Source organism: Myiozetetes cayanensis, unplaced genomic scaffold (genome assembly GCF_022539395.1).
Source record: "Myiozetetes cayanensis isolate MyiCay16 unplaced genomic scaffold, myiCay2020 scf5-8, whole genome shotgun sequence".
Lineage (NCBI taxonomy): Eukaryota > Metazoa > Chordata > Aves > Passeriformes > Tyrannidae > Myiozetetes > Myiozetetes cayanensis.
Window position 1 is genome coordinate 115,212,139 of NW_026087742.1, and position 18,152 is coordinate 115,230,290.

Consider the following 18,152-nt stretch of genomic DNA (forward strand, 5'->3'; position numbering starts at 1 on the left):
GAGTCACTGGAGAAAATCACATTTCCCTTGCAAATATATTTGCAGTTTTGTCTCTTAAAACTTGTGTCCTCCTGGAAAATTCCACACTTGGCCAAAGGCTTGGCAGGCTTTCTTCCAGGCCTTTGGATATTAACTTTATATGGAGCATTTCTTTCCAAAATCTTCCTCCTGTTGTTACATTGGGGCATCTTGAACACTTAATAATTATTATAATATATAATTAGTCATTATAAGATATTTATTAGTAATTATTTTAATTTAGATATTTATTATTTATTATATTATTTATTATATTATTTATATATTATTATATTATTATATTTATTTTAATTATTTACCACGCTAATATATTTATTTTTATTATCTATTATTGTAATATATTTCAATAGATTTTATTATTATTTTAAATATTTTAATATTATTATTTTATTAGTCTATTAATATTTATTATTAATTTTACTAATATTTAAATTTTAAATGCATTGTTTTAAATTAATTTATTAATAATTTTAAATTAATTTATTAATAATTTTTAATAAGGAGAGGGAAAAGCTATAGAGAAAAACAAGTGGGAAGGTCGAAAAATTCAATATTTCCTACAAATATTCTTAGAGAAAACAAAATCCATCTGTTACAAAACCCCAAAATTGGTGGCAGGGTGACTTTTTATCTTTCCCTTTATTTCCTGGAGATAAACCACATCTCAAATCCCCTTTTCCCGTTGTTTTTGTGTCCCCCCAGGCCAAGTTCGAGTCCCTTTTCCGCCCCTACGACCGGGAAATCACCTTCCAGTATTTCAAGAGCTTCAAGAGGGTCCGGATCAACTTCAGCAACCCCCTGTCTGCAGCAGATGCCAGGATCCAGCTGCACAAGACAGAATTCCTGGGAAAAGAGATCAAGCTCTATTTTGCCCAGGTAAAGCTTCTCCCGCTTTTTCTTGGAAGCTCCGAAGGGAAACTCCCTCGGAAAGTCCGGCGCGTTCCGGGTGGGCCCAGACAGAGCTCGCTGTGTTTGTGTCCCTGGGGATTGTTTGGATGGCCTGGGAGATGGTGGAAAAGCCTGGAATGTGCAGCTCTGCCCCTCGGCATCTGCAGAGCTGCACATTCCAGGCTTTTCCAGCACAGCCTGGTCTTGGAGATGTCCATGGAAGCAGCTGTGGAGATGCCAGAGAAACTCTGGGAATCAGGGTGGGGTTTGGGAGCTGCTCAGGGTTTCCCGCTGGAAAGTGAATGGGAAGATGAATCCTGGTGTGGGAAAAGGAATCCTGGTGTGGGGAAAGGAATCCTGGTGTGGGGAAAGGAATCTTGATGTGGGAAAAGGAGTTCTGGTGAGGGAAAAGGAATCCCGGTGTGGGAAAAGGAATCCTGGTGTGGGAAAAGGAATCTCTGTGGGAAAAGGAGTCCTGGTATGGGAAAAGGAGTCCTGGTGTGGGGAAAAGGAATCCTGGTGAGGGAAAAGGAATCTCTGTGGGAAAAGGAATCCTGGTGTGGGGAAAGGAATCCTGATGTGGGAAAAGGAATTCCAGTGTGGGAAGATGAATCCCGGTGTGGGGAAAGGAATCCTGGTGTGGGAAAAGGAATCCTGGTGAGGGAAAAGGAATCCCGGTGTGGGGAAAGGAATCCCGGTGTGGGGAAATGGAATTCCGGTGTGGGGAAAGGAATTCCAGTGTGGGGAAAGGAATCCTGATGTGGGAAAAGGAATCCTGGTGTGGGGAAAGGAGTCCTGATGTGGGAAATCAATCCTTGTGAGGGAAAAGGAATCCCGGTGTGGGGAAAGGAATCCCAGTGTGGGAAATGGAATCCTGGTGTGGGAAAAATTAATCCCTGTGTGGGGAAAAGGAATCCCTGTGTGGGAAGATGAATCTTTGTGTGGGAAAAGGAATTCCTGTATGGAAAAATTAACTCCTGTATGGGAAAAGGACTCCTTATGTGAGGAAAATGAATCCTTCTGTGGGGAAAAGGAATCCTGGTATGGGAAAAGAAATCCTTGTGTGGGAAAAGGAATTCCTGTATGGAAAAATTAACTCCTGTATGGGAAAAGGAATTCCTGTATGGAAAAATTAACTCCTGTATGGGAAGAGGACTCCTTGTGTGACGAAAATGAATCCTTCTGTGGGGAAAAGGAATCCTGGTATGGGAAAAGAAATCCTTGTGTGGGAAAAATGAATCCTTCTGTGGGGAAAAAGAAACCTTCTGTGGGAAAAGGGATCCCTGTCTGGGAAAAGGAATATCTGTGTAGGAAAAGGAAGTCCTGTATGGGAAAATGAATCCTTCTGTGGGAAGATGAATCCCTGTGTGTCTGTTTTGGATGTCCCAGTTCATTTCTGTCCCTCCTGGAATTCCCCCCCCCCTCTCTTTTGTTAATGACTTTCCCCCCCGTTTGTCATTAAAGCCAATATCCAGCTTCCCCCCACTGCGGGATTTTAAGGACAGAGGTTTTGTTTTCAGGGAATTTAAGGGAACTTCTTTGGAAGTTCCGTGGGAATTGGACGTGGTGGCTGGGCCGTGCAGTCCTGGCTCGTGCTGCCACCCTGAGTCCCTGTGAGAGAACAACACCTCTGCCAGCCTTAAAATTCCTCGGATAACAGTGCCACACCTTTGGCTTTCCTGCCCTTTTTTTATTCCCAGACTTTGCACATTGGAAGCTCCCACCTGGCACCCCCGAATCCGGACAAGCAGTTCCTGATTTCCCCTCCGGCCTCTCCCCCCGTGGATTGGAAGCAGGTGGAAGATGCAACTCCAGTCATCAACTATGACCTCTTATATGCCATTTCCAAGTTGGGACCAGGTGAGGAGGGGTAAAAATCGGGATGTGGAGCGAGGGAAAAAACCCCTTTGAACTTCCTGAGCTTCCCAGACTTTTCCAAGAAATCCTTACCTCCCAATTAAACTGGTAATGTCAGAAGAAGTTCTTAGTAAAAACAGTGATTTCTTACACGTGTAGGACTTGAAATCTGTCCATCCAGGATCCTGCTGATGAATTCCATAGTTTTAAATTAAATCACATATTTTTATCAAAGATTTTAATTATCCTGAAGCCAGTTTTGGAAGCAAAGCTGGTTTTGATGGAACAGATTGAAGGAATAGATAATATAATTTATAATATTATAAATAACAAGACAGCTGCTGTTCGTATGAAAAGTGCAGAGTTGCTGTTCCTTTACTCCAAGCTTTCCTTGGAATTTTTTTAGGAATACCAGAAAGAAACCTGAAGCTCTTAAAATAAATATTTAAGGCACTCCAAGTTGGCCCTTTTCTCCCTGTTGTTGAGCTCCCCTAAAATTCCTGGGAAAACAGAGCTGGAAGAGCTGAGTGCAGGTCAGCTGTGCTCTTACGGAGCTTGAGGAGTGACGAGGCCAGGGAAAAAAGGAAAAAATCAGGGAAGAGCTGAAAAGAACCAGTTTGTTCCTTCCCTGATTTAACATGAAATTAAAACTACCTGAAGCCTGGGTTTGTAATTTATTTTTATTTAGTTGTATCGCATTATTTTGTGTTTTAAATGCCGAGTCAGCGCTCAACGAGAATCCCTCGGCGCGGTTTTATTCCCTCGCTGATCTTCACACCTTAAAAAAAATATCAACAAAAACAAACCCAGACCAACCAGTCAGTAAATTTTTGGAGGTTCTTTGGGTGCGAGCTGGGTGTTGTTCTGTGCTGCAGGGGACAAGTACGAGCTGCACGCCGCCACCGCCACCACCCCCAGTGTCGTGGTGCACGTGTGCGAGAGCGACCACGACAGCGACGACGACGGCGGCGGCGACAACGACGCCAAGAAACCCAAACCCAAAATCATCCAGACCAGGAGACCGGATTACACCCCTGCCCATCTCAGCTGAGCTGCTGCTGCTGGTTGGGTGTTTTTCCCAAGGGTTTTGAGTAGGGAGCTTCCAGGGGGAAGCCGCGGAAAGGGCGGCTCGCAGGTTTGGCGGCCGGAGAAATTCCCGTCTTAGGTTTGCTCAGAGAAAATAAAGGAAGCTTCCTCCTTATTTTTTTGAGGCTGCAGGTTGATCCATGGGGGCATTCCCAGATCGCTGGGAGAACAGGATGGTGTTTTGAGACAAAACAGGTTTGTTTTGGGGGGGTAAAGCAGCTGGGGGAGCTTTCCTTGCCCGACTCTTCAATCCTCCAGTCATGTGGAAAACCTCGGGATAACAGGGAAGGTTTTAAGGGTGAAAAGCGTGGGAATTGTACTTTTTCTTATCCTGCATTTTGTGCATGTGTATTCGTGGGTCTTCTGAAGTAACTTGGGAGTTCTTTTCTAGGGTTTCTCACGAGCTTCAGGAAACGGGGGAGTATTTCAAGTATTTATTGTCCGGCACCCCCCAGATTTCCCTCTAGATGTGTAAATACCTATATTTATATCTGTTTTTATCAGCACTGCCTTTCCAGCAGGCACAAAACTCCTTCAGCCCCTCGGTTTAGGGGCAGTGGGACTCGTGCTTTTAAAAATCTGAACCTCTGAAATGCCTCCAGGGGAGTTTGTCTGGAAAAAAAATTTAAAAAAGTGCAATGGGAGCCTTGCTGAAATAAATGGATTTTAAGTTATTTAAGTTCTAGATAATTTATATCTTCAATAACGTTTGTTTGGTAGCTTTGACTTGGGGAGGGGGGGAATAAAGGACTTTTAAGGGTATAAATAAAGCTAATGGTGCATATTCTGAATTTTTTCAGGGGAAAAAATGGTGATGGAGGGACTTGAACCTGCTTTTTTTTTTTTTTTTTGTGAGAAAAGGTTTAATGGTGATTGTAAAATTCCACACAGGGTGTAAAAACAGGGAGGGGAGAGATGGTGCCTTTTCCTTGGCCGTTCCTGCTCCAGGCTGCACACTTGGATCTTTTTCTACCGGCTTTGTATATCCAGAAATCCCAAACTTTTGTTAGCTTTGCCTCCAAACTGAGCTGGTGTTAAATGCTTTAATGCCAAGTAATGCACATTTCAATAATGGGAATATGTGGGAGAAGCTTTTAGGGGTTTTTATATTGTTCCAGACAGTCCTGATAATCCAAATTTCAAGGCAAATAAAAGAGGAGAGAAATGTATTTTATTACTTGTTTTGTTTGTTGTTTTCTTTTTTTAAACTGGAGATCCTCACCTTGAAACAGGTTGTCAGTATTTTTTTGGCAGAGACAGGAGCTGATTTTTGTGGAAAATATCTTTTATGGGTCTTGGGAAGTTCGTTGGAAGTTTCTCACCGTGTTTTTTGGGAATCCAAACGTGGTTCCCTCTTGCTTTGCTTTGGCCACAGTTGGTCTGAGAAGGAGTTGGAGCAAATATTGACTTAAATACCCTTGTTTTTTTAAAAAATAATACCTATTTTAAAGCTGAAGATGTGGGATGGAGCCCCTTCCAAGCTGGGAAAGAAGGACTGGCACTGCCAAGTGACAGAGGAATCAGTGACTGGAGAACGGGAATACATGGAATTTTCTGCCCTGGCTTTGATCTCTGTTCCCAGGAAACTGGAAGAAACCCTGGTCCTTGGTGTTAAAAAGAGCTAATTCCAAGTATTGCTGGAGCTGGTTTGTGGACAAAACAGGGGAAATTCAGGTTATTTTGGGGGTACAACATTCAGCTGGGTCCGTGTCCCGTGTACCAGCCCCCAAAATAAAGGAATAAAGCAGGTTTGCCACAACTGCCTTTAAGCCTTTCCAAGATTTTTTTTTCCCCATGTTCCTCAAATTCCTGCTGGACTTGGTGTTTCATCCCATTTAAAATGGAAGAATTCCTGTCTTTTTTTCCCACCATGGCAAATCAGAACATGACTTTTCCATCACAAACCCAGGGAGCTGCTGTTCTGTTTCCTAAATAAAAAACAACAACAAACAGTGCTGCTTTTCAGCTAAACCCACCAAAAGACTTGATTTTTATCCTTTCCTACACTGAGGAAGTGGCCACTGGAAAGCCTGGAAATCTTGGAATGGTGACAGGGTGTTGGTTGTATCTCCTTGGCTTTGCCTGTTCCTTTTCCTTTGATTTTATTTTTATTTTTATTTTTAATGTTCAACTGAATGCTTAGTTGGTATTTTCTACAGTTGTGTAGCACGGGGCATATTTAAATTAAAATATTTTGTTGTCTTCTTCTTGTACAGCTGTCGTGGTGTTTGTGCAGGAGAGGGTTTGCTCCAAAATGGGGATTTGAAGCTTCCCAACAAGTGATTTGCCAAGGGGGTGGGGAGGATTTATTGCCAGCTCACACCCTTAATAACCAAATAAACCTGCAGCCCAGGCCTGTCCAGGGTGGGGAAGGACAGAACTCCAGCAGCTCCCTCTCCAGCCACTGGAACTGGAGTTCCAGCCACACCACTGGAACAGTTCCCACCTGGGTTTTGCCCTGGGCACAATCCCTGCTCTGCCAGCTCCCAGTGACACCTTGGGGAGGACAAACCCGTCCCCTTTGCTTCTACCCTGCCTTGCCCAAGAGGCTTTTTTTGGCAGGAAATGACCCCTTTCCAGTGCTTTTTTTAATTCATAAATCGGCTCAAAAGAAAACAAACCCACCAGTGGTGAAGACCTTCCCCAAGAGACTCCTAAATTTTGACACTCAAGCTCTCAAATAACATCAGATTTGGTACTTACAGTTAAGGCAAGGCCACAGAGGTGACTCCAGTGACAACAGGGGGACAGGACGGAGCTGCCAGGGCCAGATTTATCTTCCCTTGATGGAATTTCCATGGATAAAGTGGTGGCTGTCACACTTCAAACCCGTTGTCACCTTGAGTTGGGCCAGGAATTCAGTTCGTTTGGGAAGGGAACGGAGCTGGGGAAGGGTTTGGAGAACGTGAGGAGCAGCTGAGGGAGCTGGGGGGTTCATCTGGAGCAGAGGAGGCTCAGGGGGGACCTCATTGCTCTCTGCAACTCCCTGACAGGAGGGGGCAGGGAGGGGGGGTCGGGCTCTGCTGCCACATCCCAAGGGAAAGGAGGAGAGGAAATGGCCTCAAAGTGCCCCAGGGCAGGGTCAGAGCAGAGATCAGAAACAATTTCTCCCTGCAGGAGTGCTCAGGCCTTGCAAGAAGTGTCCCAGGGAGGTGGTGGAGTCCCTGTGTGTGGGAGTGTCCCAGAGGTGTCTGCATGTGGCCCCTGGGGATGTGGATTAGGGGTGATCCTGGTGGTGCTTTGTGACTGGATGATCCTGGAGGTCTCCTCCAACCTTTCTGATTGTGGAATTAAAACCTCAAAACGCGACTGAATGGGTCCATTCCAAGGATTTCCAGAGCTCCCTGGAGGTGCCCGTAGGTGGAGCTAAATACCCACCAACAGCTGGAACTGGGACCTCACGACTCGACCTCCAGCTCAGGCTCCCACCCCGACAGCAGGAGTGGAAAAAATCCTCCAGGTCCCTCCCACCCCAACCCATGCCATGGTTTTATGATCAAACCTTTGCAAACTCTCTTTTCTTCTTTGTTCTTCTTACTTTAAAGGAGCCCCCGGAGTGAAAACTGGCTGGCTCCAGCTGGGAAAGGGGAATTTCGGGTGCTCAGCTCCCTGTAGCCTCTGGATAAAGTGATGCTGATTCCCAGGGTGTATTAACTGAGGGATAAAACCATCCAAAATAGTGCCTTAGGTTGATTTATCCTCAGGCTGATGTGAAGAGGACCAGCTACAATTGTCACCCTGGAGAAGGGAAGGCTCCAGGGAGACCTTAGAGCCCCTTCCAGTGCCTAAAAGGGATTGTGAAAAGGAGGGAGAGGGACATTTTCCAGGGTTGGAGCTGAACTGGGCAGGATTGAGCCTCGTGGTAATTAAATTACTGATCCACTTATTGATGTTATTTGAGTTGGGAGAATACATGACTTGACAAAAAGCAGGGTTTTCTCCTCTTGCTTTCCACTTTTAGGATTTTTGAGCACTCTGAGGGAATCTTTCAGGATGGACACAGGGCTGTTGGAAATCCCAGGAAATCCTGGGATTCTGCTGGGTTTATTCACTTTGACAATACTAAACCATGAAAATGATATTTCTAAGTCACTGAACAAAGGCCCCAAAGCAATTTGCTGAGTAACCAGGACTTTTCCAGGTCCCTTCAGCTCTGGGAACTGTCTCCATTCCACAGGGATATTTTTTCCACAGCTTTAATAACAGGCAGAGCTGTAAAGCAGCTCCCGAAGGCAGGGCAGGAATCCTGGCTGTTCCAGCAGGTCCTGGCTGAGCAGCAGCTCCAGTGGCTCCTGCTGCTGAAGGAGGGTGGTTTAGCAGCTGGAATCTGTGGGATGGAAAAGCAGGTGTAAATCCCTCTGCAGTGTAAATCCCTCTGCCAACCCGTGCCGTGTGGGAGAGCAAGAATTCCATCCTGGGCAGCAGCCAGGGTGTCCCATGGAGAGGGAATGGCTTCAAAGTGATAAAAAGCAGGGCTAGATGGGATCCTGGGAAGGAATTCCTGGCTGGGAGGGTGGGCAGGCCCTGGCACAGGTTGCCCAGAGAAGCTGTGGCTGCCCCTGGATCCCTGGAAGTGTCCAAGGCCAGGCTGGATAAACTTGGAGCACCCTGGGCTGGTGGAAGGTGTCCCTGGGGTGGCACTGGATGATCCTTAAGGTTCCTTCCAGCCCAAACCTTGATCCCATGGATCAGGGAGCAGATGCAGCCCTGGGGGTGACTCAGCAGGGCAGATGCCAGCCCTGGGTGCCAAGGACAGGAGCACCAGCACCAGCCCTCCCCCTTCCTACTCACCCTCCCTCCCAGCCCAGCCTGCAGGAAGGACAATTCCCAGCACTCACATCCATTCCCAGCTGCCCTGGGGGATAAAAAAAAAATCGATTTCCAGCAGGATTTAATTTGTGAAGTGTTCTGGGAAGGAGCTCTGAGAGCTCCCCCAGACTTCCTGAGCTGGGAGCTCTGGGGTTGGGGCTGTTTTATTGACCCCCCCCAGTTCGTGCTCAGGGATTCCTTCCTGTGGCTGCAGACAGAGGCTTTCTGGAGCCTGATGTTTGTTTGCAGAGGATAATTAATCACAGGCTTTGATTAGTCCTTCCCTCTTCCTCCTCCTCCTCCTCCTCCCAGCCCTCACCTGGGACCTGCCCAGGAGCCCCCAGACCTCGATCCCTGTCGGCAACCTCGGATGTGGGAACTGGGCCATGGATGGAAGGAGTCCCAAAGTGGGTCAGGTCTGGAGAGGGAGATCAAGTGCCAGGTGCTTTTGGGGAACCTTTGGGAATGGAAGGAAATCACGGGAATCCCAGAGTCATTAAGGTTGGAAAAGACCTTGCAGGTCATCGAGGCCAACTGTCAACCCAGCACCACCACCTTCACTGTGTCCATAACTGCCATATCCATGTTTTTTGGACAGTTCCAGGGATGATGACTCCACCACTCCCCTGGACAGCCCAGTCCAAGGTTTTACAACCCTTTCTGAAGAATTTTCTTTACTATCCAATCTAAACCTCCCCTGGAGAAACTTGAGGCCATTTCCTCTCGTCCTGTCACTTGTTACCTGGCAGAAGGGAGGGATGAGTTAATTCCTTGCCCTGGTCTGTGGGGAGGAAAGGTTGGGTATTTCAGAGACTCATGGAATGGTTTGGGGTTGGAAGGGACCTTAAAGATCATCCAGTGCCATCCCCTGCCATGGGCAGGGACAACTTCCACCAGCACAGGGTGCTCCAAGCCCCATCCAACCTGGCCTTGGACACTTCCAGGGATCCAGGGGCAGCCACAGCTTCTCTGCCCAACCTGTGCCAGGGCCTGCCCACACTCACAAGGAGGAATTCCTTCCCAATATCCCATCTATTCCTGCCCTCTGGAAGTTTGAAGCCATCCCCCCTTGTCCTGTCCCTCCAGCCCTTGGAAATAGTCTCTCTCCATCTTTCCTGGAGCTCCTTCAGGCCCTGCAAGGCCACACTCAGGTCCCCCCAAAGCTTCTCTTGTCCAGCTGAACAATCCCAGCTGTGCCAGCCTTTCCTCCCAGCAGAGCTGCTCCAGCCCTGGGATCCTCTTGGTGCCTCCTCTGGGTTCTCTCCAGCAGCTCCCTGTGCTCCCTGTGCTGTTCCTTGGAGTCCCTCGTTCTCCAACCCAACACATTTACATCCTTTCAACCCCAGTTTATGGCCTGTTATCAGTGCAGGTGGAAACCCAGGGGATTTTTGCTGTCAAGACAGAACAGAGGCCTTTTGTGCTGGGTTTGCTCTGGGTGGAGCTGGGGAGGGAGCCCCCTTCTTCCTCCTTTGTGACTGGGAAACCCCCCCCCCCATTATTTGCCCTGAGTGTGCCCTGAGTGCAGTTTGCTTTGCTGGGCAGAAAAAGAGCTCTGGGTTGGCCCAGCTGGGGTGGGGATGGCGCTGCTGGAAGGTTGGGCTGGGCCACACAGAGCTGGGCTGTGCCCTCCAGAGCATCAGAGATTGGAGAACACTTCCCTGCAGGAGTGGTCAGGCCTTGCAAGAAGTGTCCTAGGGAGGTTTGGAGTCCCTGTGTCTGGGAGTGTCCCAGAGGTGTCTGCATGTGGCCCTTGGGGACGTGGATCAGGGCTGATCCTGGTGGTGCTGGGGGATGATCCTGAAGGGCTCTTCAGTCCTGGATGACTCTGGGGTTCTGTGAGTCCCACGTTTTACAAGGTGATTTAATGCTGATCTCAGTTTAAAAAGAAAACAAAACCCCAAACCCAACCCCAAACCCACCCCGTGGTTCTGATTCCCGAGGCCAAAGGAGACCCCGATCCCACCCAAGGGTGTGGATGTTGCAGCTTTAATGAGCAGGGAAAGGGTTGATTGAATTTTTGGTTATTTCAGGTTTGTCTCTGGGTAATTTTCAGCAGTTTTGCTGCCCTGGTTTATTCCCTGGGGTCGATGAGCAGCACTCAGGTCATGAACATCTCTTCAGGGCCAGGTTGGATGGGGTTTGGAGCACCCTGGGCTGGTGGAAGGTGTCCCTGCCCAGGGCAGGGGGTGGCACTGGGTGGGCTCTGAGGTCCCTTCTAACCCAAACCCTTCCATGATTCTACTGATACAATTTACTCATGACTTTTTTGGGTGAGATTCAAAGGAAAAAATCCCATTTTTCTGTTCTGTGGGAACATCAGGGGTCGAATTTGACCTTGAGACGTAGCACCAAGGTGTAAACAGAGCAAACAAAACCGCTGTTTTATTGCTGCTGCTTTGCCCTAGAAAGCTTCACTTCGGGGTCCACTCCTCTCTTTGACTCTTTCCGAGAGGTTCCTTCATCTCCAGCAATCAAATCATGGCTGTCAACGTGTTTAATTAATTTTCCACCAGCAGCATTATTGCATGTTGTGAAGGTTGATAAGCACTAAGGATAGCAAAGCTCAGCTTTGCTGGGACAGGGCTGAGTGGAGGAGAATCACAGCAGCATTCCTGGGATGGTCTCAGGTGGTTAAAACCCCTAAATGGACGAGAACCCCACTTATTTCTTTCAAATTTGGGTCACAAGGGGATGCCAAGCAGAGCTTTTTTGACACGAGCGTGGCTGGTTGTGACACCAGGGGTGGAAAACATCCTCCTGGTGAGAGCTGCTGGAAACTATTTGGGTGGTAAAGCTGCTGCATTAATGCACTTTGAGTAATGGATGGTGTTTGGAAACCCAACTCTCCAGACCAAAGGAATAATGTTCTATATCTGGAGCAGGGCTTGAATTCACATTTTCCGTTTCCTCGCCCGGAACAAACAAAGGAGGCTTAAAAGGAGTAAATCCCTCAGTCAGTGCATCAGGAACGGCCTGGGGCAGTGATCCTGGAGTTATGGGATGGTTTGGGTGGGAAGGGACCTTAAAGCCCATCCAGTGGCACCCCCTGCCATGAGCAGGGACACCTCCCACCAGCTCAGGGTGCTCCAAGCCCCATCCAGCAGGTCCAGGGCAGGGATTGTCCCCTGTGCTGGCACTGCTGAGGGACCCCCAGGGCTGTGTCCAGTTCTGGAACCTCCTGGAAGAGACACTGAGGGGCTGGAGCGTGTGCAGGGAAGGGAAGGGAGCTGGGAAGGGGCTGGAGCAGCAGGAGGGGCTGAGGGAGCTGGGGGGGCTCAGCCTGGAGAAAAGGAGGCTCAGGAGGGACCTTCTGGCTCTGCAATCCCTGCCAGGAGGGGGGAGCCGGGGGGGGTCGGGCTCTGCTCCCAGGGAACAGGGACAGGAGGAGAGGGAACGGCCTCCAGCTGTGCCAGGGTAGGCTCAGGTTGGCCAGGAGGAGGAATTTGTTGCTGGCAAGGGTGGTCAGGCCTTGGCAGGGGCTGCCCAGGGAGGTTTGGAGTGCCCAGCCCTGGAGGTGTCCAAGGCAGGCCTGGCCGTGGCACTCAGTGCTCTGGGCTGGGGGACAGGGTGGGGATGGGGCACAGGGGGATCCATGGGCTGGGAGGGCTTTTCCAACCTCAGGGATTCCATGGTTCTGTGAAATCCCATGGATTTTGTAGCGATCTGGGATTTCCATGAAAGAACTGCTCTCCCACAGTACGTCTGGGCCTCCCAAAGTGTCTCTGTGTGGATCTGCAACTTTATTTTTAGCTTTCATTTCCCTGCAGCCTCTTCCCTGAGGCCATTTGCTGCCCAGGCACGAGACAGCAGAGCTCCAGGAATGTTTAAAAGTAGGGAATGAGAGTAGTCTATTGAAACACCTCAGTAATGAACCAAACTCCTTCACAAACACCGAGTTGTGACTGAGCTGCAGGACACAAGATCCAGGTGCTTTTCCAGCCCTGACTGGGGACCAGCACAGGCTCCAGCCTTTCCCGGTGACTGGGGGGAATGGGAATGATGAGTTCAGCAAGAATCCCTCATGGAAAGCGAGAGGAATGTGTGGCAGCCCGAGGTAAGGAGGGACAGTTTCGCTCCTGTTGTTTGGAGTGGGAGGGAATTCAAAAGAACTGGGAAGACTCGTTTTGCTGAGGAGGAAAGGAAATGCCTGAAGTAATGAAAATATGTGGAGAAAATGCCCCTGTGGCACAGCCAGGATCACAGAATCCTGGAGAGTCCTGAGCTGGGAGGGACCCACAAGGATCCTGCAGTGCCAGGACCTCCCCACCCTCCCAGCCAAGGATTCCTTCCCAGTATCCCATCTAACCCTGCCCTCCTTCAGCTCCAGGGCATCCCCTCGTCCTGTCCCTACAAAATCCCTCTCCATTGCACTCTCCAGCCCTGCTCCATTTCCCAGAGCGTCTTCCAGTTGGAAATGTGGTGGATGGGGGCAGCAGGAGTTGGGAGCAGTTCCCTCCCCAGAGATGGTTGCACAGGGAGGTTCTGGCTCCCTGTCTGGTTCAGGAGCTGCTGGTGTGGAAGGAAAAGGTTTCCTGGCTCTCACAAAGCCATCAGGTGAGGCAGGTGGGCTTTTCACCACCACAGCTGACTCTGGGGATTCAGAGAGCTCCTTGTCCTTCTCCCTTTCTTCCTGTCTGCACACAAAAACAGGACAATAGGGCAGGGAGGGACTGGGCTTGGAGGCTGCTCTTACAGATACTGTGAATCTTCAAAGCTCTGGGGACACCTCAGAGCCCCTTCCAGGGCCTAAAGGGGCTCCAGGAGAGCTGGAGAGGGACTGGGGACAAGAGCATGGAGGGACAGGACACAGGGAATGGCTTTAAGGGCAGGGTTAGATGGGATACTGCGAAGGAAATCTTCCCTGGGAGGGTGGGGAGGGACTGGAATGGGATGCCCAGAGAAGCTGTGGCTGCCCCTGGATCCCTGGAAGTGTCCAAGGCCAGGTTGGATGGGGGCTTGGAGCGACCTGGGCTGGTGGAAGGTGTCCCAGGGGGTGGCACTGGATGATCTTTAAGGTCCCTTCCAACCCCAACCATTCCACAACTCCACGATCCAGGCATTTCTTTTCCGTGGACCGGTGCAAACCTCTCGGGCTCCACCTCAGCATCCCCTCTGCCCATCCCCACCTTTGCCTCCCCCCCCAGCTGATGAATTTACCTCCCCAGCAGTGCCTTTTTGGAGCAGCCTTGGCCTCCCCCTGCCCTCCCAGCCTGGCTGCAGGGTGTCCAGCACCCATCACCTCCCGCAGCCTCCCCTCCAGCAGCGTCATTAGGTGGAGCTGTGAGGAGATTTTGGGGTAAGCAGCAGCCAAGGAAGCCAACTCTCTGCCACAGGCTGGACTGGACGGTGATCTTGGAGGTTCTCTGCTCTCCTCCTCGCCCTGGCCCTGCAGGTGCTGGCACAGGGCAGGATTTAAGCCCTGACTGACTGAACTGGCCCCACCTTGGCCCAAGGCAGGGCTGGTTGAGCCTGGTCTGAACTCCCAACGCCCCTGCAGGGACCTGGGGACACCAACTGCAGGTAGGTCTTAAACAAGAGCTGATTTTATTTGAAATGGAGGAGGATTAGTGATTTTTTGGTGAAATTGGGGTTGCTGGTCTACCAGTGAAGTATCTGCAGCTCTTCCCCTGCAGCCTGGAGGGCAAAGTGGGTGTCAGAGATGTTGGACGGTGCTCAGCTGGGGCAGGGACGGGCAGAGAGGCTGCACAGGGTGGATCCAAACCCAGCTCCAGGCCAGAAAAAAATCTGTGCCCACAGTTTTCTCCTTTGCAGGGCATTTCCAGCCCAGGGGTGCTGCAGGATCCTGAGGGAGCCAAGGTTTCTAACCCCAAGCTCTGGTCACTCAGGATGTTGGGTGAGGTGGATTCAACCAGCAGGGACGTGGTTGTAGGAGCTGCTCAAGGTTTCCTGGAAGAAACACAGCACGGGTTGTGCCTTTGCTTCAGGATCAGGATGGTTGGGGTTGGATCTCGGGATCATCCAGCTGGATGTGATGATGGGAGCACTGGAGCCCCACAAGCTCCAGGCATGTCAGACCCCGAGTGTCCCAAATCCCTCAGGGTCTCCCCACACCCCTTTGGCTTTTCCTGCTGTGTGTTAAAGCAGAGGAAGCTGACAGAGGACACTGGAGCCAGGGGGAGCAAAACCCCTCCTGGGCCGACTTCTCTGCATCTTCTGGTCCTGAGCTCTGCAGGATTTCAGTTCCTTCTGCTCGGCTGGGACCAGGGAAGAAAGAGAAAACTCTGTGTGCCAACCAAGGAATGAACATGGACTCATGGAATGGGTTGGGAGGGACCTTAAAGCCCATCCAGTGCCACCCCTGCCATGGGCAGGGACACCTTCCACCAGCACAGGGTGCTCCAAGCCCCATCCAACCCGGCTTTGATGGCAGGAGATGGAGCTGGAGGATCTTTAAGGTCCCTTCCCAACCCAAACCCTTCCCTGATTCTGTGATTCCCTGACGTGGCTCCTCTGCTGCTGCTTGGGAAGGTGTTCTGGGAGCAGCTACAAAAGCTCTGGCTCTGCCTCAAGGTCTGACTTCTCCCACAGCAATCTGGGAATGCATTCACAGCTGTGCCTGGGAGGGCAGAGCACGACCCAAGAGCTGTCCCTGCTTTAGTTCCACTCACAGAAAGGTGTTTGGGGTTTTTTGCTTCTCAGGATACAAAGCTCCCCCTCCCCCTGGGCTGGCTCTGTTCCCAGGTGGGTGTGATGTTGGGGTCATTCCTCGGGAATGGAGGTCCCTCCTCTGCCATCCTCACCCAGCAATTTGCTGCAAATTCCTGGGAGTTTAGAGATGATGTTTGGGCAGTTTGTTCTTTCTGCACCACCTCTTCTCTCTTCTCTTCTCTTCTCTTTTCTTCTCTTTTTCTCTTTTCTTCTCTTTTCTTCTCTTCCCTTCCTTCCCTTCTTCCTTTCCTTCCTTCTTTCCTTCCCTTCCTTCCCTTCCTTCCTTTCCTTCCTTCTTTCCTTCCTTTTCTTTCCTTCCTCTTCTCTTCCTTTCCTTCCTTCTTTTCCTTCCTTTCCTTCTTCCTTCCCTTCCTTTCCTTCTTTTCCTTCTTTCTTTCTCTTTCTCTCCTTTCTTCCTTCTCTTTCTTTCTTCTCTTCTTCTTTCTTTCTTCTCTTTCTTCTTCTTTCTCTTTCTTCCTCTTTCATTCTCTTCTCTCTCTCTTTCTTTTTCTTTCCTTCTTTCTTTCCTTCTTTTCTTTCCTTTCTTTTTTCCTTCCCTTCCCTCTCTGTCCTGTCATCCCTGAATTCCTCTGCAGGAAGGGAATTGAACTTAACCTTCTTATGTGGTTGTAAGTGCCTCCATCCTCCACCTCTTCCAAACTCTGCAGCTCCCAGTACATTTTTAATTTAACTTCGTGGGGGTTTTTTCCATCTAAATTGCATTTCCATGTAAATCCCCACATTTGACTTTACTGCTTCCCTTCCCTGTGGAATCCCTCCTGCTGCTGCAGCCAGGGGCACCTTTATTTTGCAGTTGGATGATGGCAAATATTGTGCAAATGTGGGGGGACCAGGTGGTCCAAAGCCTTGTTTTTAGGACTTGGGACAGCAGGAAGTGAATAAACGTCACTCTCTTGGACAGATTTGCCGACCTGGGGTTTTCCAGAGAGCCCAAACCCTGTAAAATGACCTGGATAATCCCATCCTGTGCTGGGGTTCTCCTGGAAGCCCATCCTTTGTAGGATGCCTTGGATAACCCCAATCCAAAGGCATTTCTGCAGCATTTGGGCTGAACTGGGGGTCACATCCCCAAGGGACTGGCCAAGACCTTCAGCAACGAGCCCTTTGGTGGGGGGACATTCCTGGGATGGGAGCTGGGGCTGGAGCTGGAGAAGGGTCCCAGTCATCCCCCTGTGCCCCCCTGGATCAGCCCCAAGGCAGCAGAGCTGGGGCTGCCACGAGCTGAGCCCAGCTCGGGTCACTGAGTGCCCAAAGGCACCTTCAGAGTTATTTCCCCCTCCCTCTCCCTCAGGAGCCCAGAAAACTCTGCCAGGGAGGCTTTGCTTCCATGATTCCCCCTGATTTTGAGGGATTAACACAAGAAAGTGCCAAAGATCTGGACTTGTCCAAGGGCACAGCAGCAGCTTTTCCAAGGAAGAGCAACAATTCACTGCAAAAGTAAAGCAGGTTTTCATACACCCTGACTGTACTTATTGCACTATTTCTTTCCTCAAAACGACAGCAAGGCAAAATTAAAACCAAAAGACTTCCAGGAATATGGTTCCATGAGATCTTCAGGTTCCTGTGCTGGGAAATGTCCTCTGTGACCTTCCCAGGAAAAGCTCCCTGAGGGATCCCATCACTCTCCACGTTGTATTGGAGCCGAAGGAAAGGAAATCTCTGCCTGCTGACAGATCCATCAGGGCAAAGAAAACTCGTGCCTGGGGTTGTAGTTATATAAATATCATATAAAACAATAATGTCCCTGTCACAGGAGCTCTCCAGTCCCCCCAAAGTCAAACAGAGGTTGCCCAGATGCTTCCAGAACATTGAATTTGCTGGAACACAGAGCAGTCAGTGAGGGGTTTGTGCTGGGTTTGAGGGCAGCCCTGGGGATGGCTCCTCCTTCCTGCTTGCACCCCAAAATCAGGGAATCACTGAATATCCTGAGCTGGGAGGGACCCCCAAGGATCACCCAGTGCCACCCCTGGCCCTGCCCAGGACACCCCAACACTCCCCCCTGTCCCTCAGAGCGTTGCCCAAACGCTCCTGGAGCTCTGGCAGCCTTGGGGCCGTGCCCAAATGTGCAATATCTCGGGAAGATGGACCTCCCCTTACCTCCTGCTCCCAGGAGACTCTGCTGGCACCATTTCTGTTTCTAAAAACCACAATTTCTGATTCTAGAAAAGCCTCCTGCATGGTTTTGTCCCTTGTGTAGACCCAAGGACACGCAGGGCAGGAGGTGTCTGTGTGTGTGAGGAGCAGGGGAGATGTGTCAGGGAGCAAGGGCAGCTCCACTGGAGATGTCCCAACATCCCAACACCTCCCTGGAGCAGAGGGGACTGAGGGGAGATTCATCGGGGGCTGCAGCTCCTCCCGAGGGGCAGCTCCCACCTCTGCTGGCTGGGACAGGGACAGCACCCAGGGAAGGGCTGGAGCTGTGCCAGGGCAGGCTCAGCTTGGAGCTCAGCACAAGGTTCTTCCCCCAGAGGGTGGTTGGCACTGCCCAGGCTCCCCAGGGCAGTGGGCACGGCCCCAAGGCTGCCAGAGCTCCAGGAGCGTTTGGGCAACGCTCTGAGGGACAGGGGGAGTGTTGGGGTGTCCTGGGCAGGGGACTGGATAAGCCTGGAGGGTCCATCCCAGCTCAGAATATCCCATGGCTCTGTGATAACTCTCCTGCCTGCCAGAGCCTGTGCCACCCCCTGTGCCACCCCCCGTGCCCCCCCAGCACCTCCCCCGGGGCCGGACACGGGAGGTGCCGCTCCTGCCCTCCCCCATCCAGTGGCTCCAGGTGCTTCCCTGTT

The 18,152-nt window shown here is 50.5% G+C and overlaps 1 protein-coding gene across 2 annotated transcripts in view; it reads left to right on the forward strand.

The window, feature by feature from the left end:
- Window positions 1-6,083, forward strand: part of RCAN1 (regulator of calcineurin 1) — a 29,492-nt gene extending 23,409 nt beyond the window's left edge. For both annotated transcript variants that reach the window (XM_050332879.1, XM_050332878.1), the window contains exons 2-4: window positions 742-915; window positions 2,628-2,787; window positions 3,660-6,083. In XM_050332879.1, coding sequence (XP_050188836.1) covers window positions 742-915; window positions 2,628-2,787; window positions 3,660-3,835 — 510 coding nt within the window. In that variant the 3' untranslated portion in view covers window positions 3,836-6,083. The remainder of the gene's footprint in view (window positions 1-741; window positions 916-2,627; window positions 2,788-3,659) is intronic.
- Window positions 6,084-18,152: the final 12,069 nt, after the last annotated feature.